The 9,216-nt window shown below is 36.3% G+C and overlaps 1 protein-coding gene across 1 annotated transcript; it reads left to right on the top strand.

The window, feature by feature from the left end:
- The first annotated feature begins 208 nt into the window (after positions 1-208).
- LOC120338797 (aldo-keto reductase family 1 member B7-like) lies at positions 209-7,752 on the top strand. The gene is made up of 8 exons (XM_039406749.2): positions 209-383; positions 1,010-1,177; positions 1,430-1,546; positions 3,207-3,287; positions 3,687-3,910; positions 4,475-4,640; positions 4,722-4,804; positions 7,366-7,752. The coding sequence occupies exons 1-8, from the start codon at positions 321-323 to the stop codon at positions 7,418-7,420; spliced, it is 957 nt and encodes a 318-aa protein (XP_039262683.2). The 5' UTR covers positions 209-320; the 3' UTR covers positions 7,421-7,752.
- The last annotated feature ends 1,464 nt before the right edge of the window (positions 7,753-9,216 follow it).

Here is a 9,216-nt window from a genome sequence, read left to right as displayed (position 1 = left end):
TTGAAGGTCAGATGAGATCACGAATAAAATACATGCTTACTCATTTCTTTTACAATACGTTTTTATTTATTCGAGGTTTTATGTTGATACCTTTTAGGTTCTATTTGGTTTTCATATATGTTATGTTATTTCTATATATGTTACATTTCTATTATATCATAATATTATATTTCTATATAACATACGTCTTTAAAATGTATATAGCTGTCACGAAGGTATATAGTAGTTCACGAAAAACATTAAACCGAGAGTCCGGACTAAATTTGAAAAGTTGAAGAACAAATAATATTTGACAACAAAGCCTGATTTTGTTGTTTGTCATGTACGAACTAACATTAAACACGGGACATCAGATGCCAGCTTTGGTATTGGGATTCGGGATTGTAAGTATAGATATTTGACTACCAGGTTCACAAACACTTGAGAAGTGTATAAAAAAAAATCTTGATGATTAAACAAGACATTTGCTTTAAAGAAAATACATTAAATATTTCTACAAGACTCACAACGAAATTGTACTTGCTGGGCGCCAATTCGATTCGGATATTTTGTTCAACTGAAAAACTACATCTATTAATGTATCTAAACCTATAGCTCTGAAAATCGTAGACTAATTCCGTGTTATTTAGATGAGTATTATAGCGAATCTTCTATAATATGCCTCGAAAGTTATTAAATTTGAGTAGCTCACCATAATTTGAAAATGAATAAGTTCCTCCAATCTACATGTGACCTACGTTCAATCCAACAAGTTTCAGTGATCCAAATTATAACGCAAGCTAGTCCAGTGTCCAAGGGAAATTCCTAAACCCGAAGTCATTCGAGACGAATCACTGAGGTAAGTCTCACTGGCGGATAAATAAGTATGGGTCTGAGTATTCAGAAGACTCGAGTTACTTCGAATCTTTGATATATGGTAACTCGAGCCGAAATCGAATCGAGTCAATTACTCGAGTTTTTCCAAAACGGTACATAAGCGACCATTGATGTGAGTTCATTGCTTTGGCAGATACCACCAGAAAAAGTCTGTACGACTGTCCGCGCTGCAATCGAATGTGGATACCGGCATATAGACAGTGCTTGGTTGTATGGAAATGAGAAAGAAATCGGAGATACTTTGCAAGATTTATATAAAGAAGGAAAAGTAAAAAGAGAAGAAATGTTTATAACAAGCAAGGTATTTAGATGATTTCTTCGCATTTGTATTTAATTCAATTTAGATATATAAATGTATTCAGTGAAGCGATCATGGGGTCTTCACGATGCCCGTGTTCTTGGGTGTCGTAATATCAGCGAACCCATCTGGATCGCGTTAAATTCCCTCAACTATCGAACGAAACATCAACTTCCATAAAATTTACAAAGATAGAAAAATATGAGGCGAATTTTGCACTGTGTAGTATTTACGTAATATATTGCATTTATGCAGCTGTGGGCACAATTCAATGACCCAAAAGATGTGAGAAAGGGATTTATGGAAAGCCTAAACAAATTACAAACCGACTACTTGGATTTATTCCTGATTCACATCCCATGTGCTTTGCCGGTAAGTTTTTAGCAGAAATAAATAAAGTTTTTTGATACTGTACAAGTTATCATATTATTTCCAAAGACATATATACTGACAAGACTATAAAATTCGTTCAAACAGTGGTTCGTAGCCTTTGAGGATAAATTCCTCCTTTTTCCTAACCCTTTATCCCTTCTCCGCTATTCGTAAAAACTGTGTTCCGTTAATTGTTTTATCTTCAATAGACAAACAATTAGGCGCAAGTCGCACTCTGGCTTTTGGAAAATTCGAGTTGTTTGTAATGTGTCCATTCCATATACATGCATTACAATAGTAATAAAAATGTGAACAAAATTAATGAATCTATACCAAATTTAATGTAAAATTTTCTTCCCCAAATCAACCGGAGGGAATTCTTACGAAGTTGGGAAATGTGAGTCTAAACCAGTGGTTCTCAAACGGTGGAGCGCGTCCCACAGGGATATTTACATTTCAAAACTTTTCAATTATTTTATTATTTACGTTTCATCCCCGTATTTCAACGTGTTTTTTTTTATTAAAACATACTTTCGCCTTACTATCTGTTATTTATAGCTAAACCAGAGTTCACCAAACTACGGCCCGCGGGCCGGATCCGGCCCGTGGCGTCCTTCCATCTGACCCGCAATAACATGAAAAATGGCGCACTTTTTTCCAAAGGATGTTTCTCCGAGCTTCGACTTCCTTGTGTATTTTCTAACATTGGCCAATCAGCAATATGCAAAACGTGACCTAACAATAGACCTTCTCGCATCCGCGTTAGTTTTCGTTCGTTAGTTTTCGGTTGTAATTCAGAAATTTAACGATGAATAAAATAAGTCAATCAATATTTTTCCTTCTTAGGAGTTGTAGTTTAATCGCAGTAATCAAAAATTGTCTAGAAATAGCTGTGATAAAATAGGCTGAAATCCTATACCGGAACGCAGCGTTTGTGCGGAGGATGGATGCACTCGTACACTCGTGGCGCGTGCTTTCGGCGAAACTGTTGCTGTGTACGTTTCTCGTGCTAAAATAAACGTCGAACGTGCATTTTGCGCTAATAGTACAGGTCACATTAACTTTTGTACCGCTCACATGCGGATATTCATGACAGCAATTGTTATGTTAACAGCTAACATCAGGATAGTTGTTAGACATATTGTATATTTGTTTTGCTATGATGTTTTTGATCTATATTCTGCGATATAGAATTTATTATTCAAAACTTCCGAAATGTAGAATTTATATTGTTGAATAAATTTTCCAACTTTTAGAAATTTATTGTATTGCAATGACAAAAATATTTGTCCGGCCCGTTTCAACACAGTTTGAGTCATACCTGGCCCGCGGTCAAAAACGTTTGATGACCCCTGGTCTAAACTTATATAAATCTTTAAAACAATCCGTAGTTGGTAACAATTCACCAGTTACGTGAACCATCTTACAACAGACGAAACGGAGTTCAGCAATCTCTTTGCACATTGTCAAAAGAGACAAACCTGTTTGACGTCAAAAACGCAGACGCGATGCCCGACCGTATTTAGGTGTTTTTATGGCAAAATAAGGTATCGCAAGGGTCGGTGGCCAAAAATGGTATTTATAAAAATCAACACAAATGGGAATTAATGAATAAATACATTACTCAGTTTTCTAAATTGAATTCAATTTTTCATTTTAGAAAGCAGACGTTCCGCTTCCTCAAGACAAGAACGGAGCTTATCTTTACAACAACGTCGTTCATTATGTTGATACTTGGAAGGTATATGGCAAAGCTTTTATAAATCTAGTTACTTATTGTAGTTCTTTTATTGGATACTTCACACATATTTTGAAGATTCATACAATAAGACACTGAAAGGTAAAGCGCTGAGAGATCTTAGGTTAGGAAAGAACAAAAAGACCGACTGATCGAAGGTCGTATTCGAACAAAACTGACACCACTGGAGCCCTTAAGATTGCTTAAAATGAAAACTCAAGGATCGAGCAAACATAGACATCATGAAACGTTTAAATCCTGACGGGGAACGCTATGTTTGCACAGTTAAGGCTCTAGTCTAGTGCGTGTATCAACTGTCATTTCTGCTAATTGAGGATTTCAAATATCTTGTGATAAATTTATTCTCTTATTATAAGATTTTTTGGTATATTTCTTGTCTAGGAAATCGAAAAATTACAAAAAGAAGGTTTAGTTCGAAGCATCGGGATTTCTAATTTCAACGAATACCAGATAAACCGAATATTGAAAGATTGCTCGATTAAACCTGCTGTTCATCAGATTGAATCTCATCCTTACTTAGCTGATGTGAAACATATAGAATTCTGCAAAAGGAATGGAATTGCTGTGGTGGCATACGCAGCGCTGGGATCCAGAACAAGATCCTGGTGAGATATTTTTTAAGCAAAAAGCGTACAATATGACAAACAGGCGGTTACGCGAACTAGCCGAACTCGAGACATCAAAACGCTTTTTTACGAATATCAGTGAAACGTACATTTTTTATTTTAAATATTTTCCATTTTATTGAAATACTTTTATATATATCTTTCTTCCAACTATGATTAAATACCAGTTAAAAAGCACATATTTCTTTGTAATATTTTTAAATAAAAATGATTCAATTTTCAAATTTGGCCTATGGTCTTGGAATTCTTGAACTAGGCAGCGAAATATAAATACCTTTATATATATATAATCATTCTGAGCGACTGAATGTCCCCTTCATATTGTAATCTGCGAAAAGCTGTGAATGCTGTTAACACTTGACTGGGTTCTTTAATATCAAATGAGGGTAGTTGTTGCAGTTGACAAGAGTGTCTTCCAATGCCTGGTATCGTTTGTACTGCGTTTGTTATTCTTTAATTTGTAATGGATTGGAAAAGGCAACTTTCGCTGATGGAGCACAAGAACAAATCAACGCAATACAAAACTTTATATTTCCAATTCAGGGCTACCGACAACGACCCGGTTGTTCTTGAGGATCCAGTTTTGAAATCAATTGCAGAAAAACGAGAGAAATCTGTCGCTCAAGTAGCAATAAGATTTCAAATACAAAGAGGAGTAGGAGCTGTTGCAAAAAGTGTGGATCCCGAGAGAATAAAGAGCAATTTTCAAGTGAGAATAACTTTTTTAGTTTAGGAAAAAATCCCCTTCCTACTTATTTACAATCAATAATTACATTATTTAAATAACTAGGTTCACGACTTCGCATTGAACGAAGATGAAATGAAGCTGATTTATACTTTGGACAAGAAATGGAGAATGTTCGACTTGGAAGGGTATGATGTTCACCTATATTTTAGTGAATCTTCATACGAGAGTATCAATCCCTCTCGCTTCAGATGAGTTATTGTCTAAACCTGTGGTAATCAACCTTTTTTAAGTGGCGGACCGGTATAGCCAGACCAAACTTTTGACGGACCACTTTTATAAAAACGAACTGAGCTTATGTAATAAATAATACGCGTTAAAAAACAATGTTGGCGATATATTCAAAAACAGAGGTGATGCTATTTATTCTATTTTAATGCTATTTAATCAAGACCTGCATTTGTTTTCTGGCCATTACTTTACTGTACATTACTTCGCTATTTCGTCGTGGACAAGACAATCTCATCGTTCAAATGAGTTTCTAACGCTTCTTTGCTCATTCGGGAACTTAGTATGACAAAGGCTGCTAAGTGGACCCACGTAACGTTCTGTTTACGTCCAGCCTACTTTGATATCTCGTGATTGTTCAAGAGAATCTCTTCGTTAGAAGGCTTCATTGCCTCGTTTGCGAGCTTAGTATGAAAAAGACATGGAAAAGCTACGAAAGTCCCTGTACCGTTATTGATCTTGTCAAAGTATTGCTACAATCATCCAAAATGGCATCTGCGCCGACGATAACGAACCAGCGCCAGCGATCTGTCATATTGGGGTCGTTACCACGAGAAAGTTTCGTTGATTTCACTTACGGCTACAAATCCATATTGCAAATACAAATCATTGTGCTTGATCTTGAAAGTATTTGTTTCGCATTGGAGCTTAGTCATTCAAGAATTTCATTATTAATGTTTGTTCAGTCACAAATAATTTTATTACAAAATGTGCTAGTTCTATGATAATCATCAAGTATATAATTAGCACCGTTTAAATAGCTGACTGGGCCAGCAGTCACGTTGTTAGCGAGAATCATTTAGTTGTGAGATCTTATTTGGACTAATGTGAAACTTTCTCACGAAGGCGCAGTGAACGCAATTGACCTAGCATTATTGCGACATATTGACGTGAAAATTGTTTGTGAAGTCAGACGTGCTGCCCAGATGAGTTGTGTTTGTCTGGTTTGCTATTGGGTGCCGTTTTTAGTCGTACAGTTTGTGGTCGTTAGACTGTGGAGGTGGTTATTGGACACGTAATGGACATAACGATCGTTTCAATATTATGTTGTTCTTGTTCTTGTTGTTATTTGACACAGAATAACACACCTAGTGGAAATATTAAAAAACCGCTTTTCTCTCCGAATACTGGACCAATTGCTTTGAAATTTTCAGTGGTTGAAGATAAAAATTTTCCCCAGAAGGCTATTACTTTTATTCATTTTAAATATTTCTGTTAGCTCTGTGAGATTTGTTTTTGTTTGCTATGACGTCATTAAACGTTCTGCGGACATCGGAAGCCATTTTGTGTCCTACTGTACTGCTTCGCTTGGTGTGAATATATTTGTAGACTGTGATCTGACGGTACGGTACACCGTACTGTACTACGAACAGACGTGTCCATATATTTGGGCGTAGCTCTCTTGTTACCTATCGATTTTAATCGGTAAGTATGTTAATAGGTATTTGTCTGTTTGTCTGTCTGTTAGATGCACGCGATATCTCACGAAAGCGAGATTGCAGATTTTGCATGTGCATTCATCATATCTCGTAACAGAAGCCTATTGATTTTGGGCAAATTATGTCGTATAATTAGCGAGTTAGCAATTAATTAGTGATGAGACACAATGTGTCACTATGGAGTGAGCGCGCTGTTTTGAGGGATCCCCTAACTTTCGATCGATAAGTCTTTGGTCTCTGACCGATATTCTCGTTTGGGCCTTGTTCGCTTTTTTGTCAACTTTCTGCGGACTGGTAGTCACCTTTTCGCGGACCGGTGATAGCCGGCCACTGCTCTAAACCAGGGATAAGCAAACTACGGCTTCAAAAGCATTTCGTGCGGGCCCGATGCTGGCGAAAGTTGAAAATTTTCTTTTAACTACATACAAATTTTATTTTGATCTTCATTTAAAATATCTAAACTTCAAATATATTTAAAATGATATTAATGTATTTTTCCATCTCATTAATTCAACGTCAGCCGCCATTAAAGTTGACACTATCATGATTATTATGACTGACTATATGATATGGTCCTTTGATAAAATCGATTACTCTTCTCAATGCGCCCTCTCTCCAAAATAAATTTCGGTATGCAGACCTTGCGCACCGTTGGTCTAAACTCTAAACTAAACCTTATTACACATTTGTGAAGGTACTCCCGTAGTGTGTGAACCAAGATGGCGGACACCGGAACGGCGTATGTGTATCAGATTAGACCATAATTTAGGTACAAATACTACGGGAGTCACTTGGCTAGTCACCGAACTCGTAATAGAACTAAAATAAGGAATATTGAAATAAAATTATGACCTAACCCTAATCTGGTACACATACGACGTTCCGGTGCCCGCCATCATGGTGCACATCATTCTGGAGCGCCCTATTTTCCATCACATTTTCAACGTCCCATATTGGATTAGTATGTAATGTGCACATATAGTTATATAAACCTACTGATCATACCGCCCGTCTATTTTCAGGTTTCTTGGAGGTCACAAATACTGGGCACATCAAGAGAATTATTCTGAAGATTGAAACCAGATAAAAAAGCAATTTAGTTCAACATTAAAATGTTAATCATGTCCAATTCCCAATAATCAAAACAGAGCTATTGTTCTTCAATTTTTTAAGTTGGTATTGAATGAAAAATGTGTTAAAGATACAACTCTCAGCTCTTTATTTGCTAAACTAGAATTAAGAGAAATTCCCATTCGATTTCGTGAGTTCAAAGTAAATTATATTGAAATGAATTTTGCCTTTCGCAGCTTTGAGCTAACAGCTAGAAAGGAAAAACAAAATCTTTATGAATGCCATTTATTGCTCAAACCAGTAATCTCTTGTCAAGGTCGGCAATATAAAGAAAACCGCTAGGGTGATGTAAGTGTAATCTCGAAACTCTTATTCCATATGGGATTAGAACAAACAAGTTTTGTAGCACTTTTGTGCGGCTGTCTCATTCTAATCTGTAAACATCGCGAGTACTGACATAGACAAAAATTTATCGACATTGATTAGTTGATAATGTCGTCCGTAACGTGCGGACACCGTCAACGCTTTATCTTCAGCAATTATTCGTCGCTGAAATATTGCTTTACAATTCATAATGCTGCATTGCAGAAAGTTCATTCAATAAATCATACAAAATACAGAATGTAGTCTAATGCAGTGGTTCCCAAACTTTTTGTACCATCGCCCCCCTACAGTAGTTTATGCAACTTCATCGCCCCCCGGCACTGCAAAAAAATTGGAAGTCTGAAACGAATATATTACATACCAAATAAGGAGACAAATCATAGTTTATACATAGTGTTTTTAATGAGATGGATGAGCTTGGTGTTCTTCAGCGAGTTTTTTTTATCTTATCTGAAATTACCCCGTTTACTGATGGAAAGGCGATTTGGTTGTTTTGATAGCAATAGTGTCACTGCTGAAAACCCGTTTTTAACCATATCAGAGGTCGGAAATGAAAGAATCCAGGGTTCTACCTCCTCAAAAACCGCAGTGTACTATTGCCTTATAGCATTTAACTCTTAATCACATCTCGTTTTACATTGAAATAATGAGAACAAGATGATTTTTTTAAATTTTATACTAATGATTTAGGTACATCTCATTCATCTCTACAGCCTTATGACCTTCATCAAAATACATGATACATAACGGTCTTCGGTGAAATTCATCCTCCATTCCTCATCCTACCACGTCCTCCAGTCCGATCACCAGTCCATAGAATTAATCAGCCATTTGTTTTGAATTCGTGGACTCGGATGGCTCAGGGGTCGGCAAATTTTACGTCGCTCGCGGGACAAAATTTAGGGTTGCTAGTCTTTTGCGGAACGCATATATTTTTTGAAAGTTAAAAACGGAACTTCGTGCAAAAACTGCGACAATTCGTGAACTCAACTCAGTCGTCTTATTAAAAAATTATTACAATGACATTTGATGTGACACTGTCTTGTTGCTGCATCACGCTTGATAGCTTTACGACGCCAAGATCGGAAGATTTTCTAATGGGCATCACTAATCCTAGTTCTTTGTAATGTTCATTTTCAAAAATATTTGTTCGCACAAATATGTACTTCGAAACATTGAAGTGAATATTTTCGCATGGCTTGTGAAAATTTGATAAAGATTTTCTTTGAGAAGATACATTCTTACAAAAATGAATCTGTGATGAATCTCTCGAATAGAATATGAATTTGATTTCCTTATTGCATTGCAATATATTTGAATATTTACTGCGCTATTGAACCCCTGCACTCAACATCAACTTTTCTGCGTGTTTGCATTTGTCTAATTATAATTGAATTGTAGGCTTGTTAAACGAGTAG

The sequence above is a fragment of the Styela clava genome, chromosome 9, assembly GCF_964204865.1.
Source record: "Styela clava chromosome 9, kaStyClav1.hap1.2, whole genome shotgun sequence".
Classification (NCBI taxonomy): Eukaryota; Metazoa; Chordata; class Ascidiacea; order Stolidobranchia; family Styelidae; genus Styela; species Styela clava.
This window is presented reverse-complemented; position numbering and strand designations above follow the sequence as displayed.

Coding starts and splice junctions, on each gene's coding strand:
- LOC120338797 (XM_039406749.2), top strand. CDS start 321: ATGTACGAACTAACATTAAACACGGGACATCAGATGCCAGCTTTGGTA. Junction 1,178..1,429: donor AAATGTTTATAACAAGCAAG/GTATTTAGATGA, acceptor GCATTTATGCAG/CTGTGGGCACAATTCAATGA. Junction 3,911..4,474: donor GGATCCAGAACAAGATCCTG/GTGAGATATTTT, acceptor TTTCCAATTCAG/GGCTACCGACAACGACCCGG.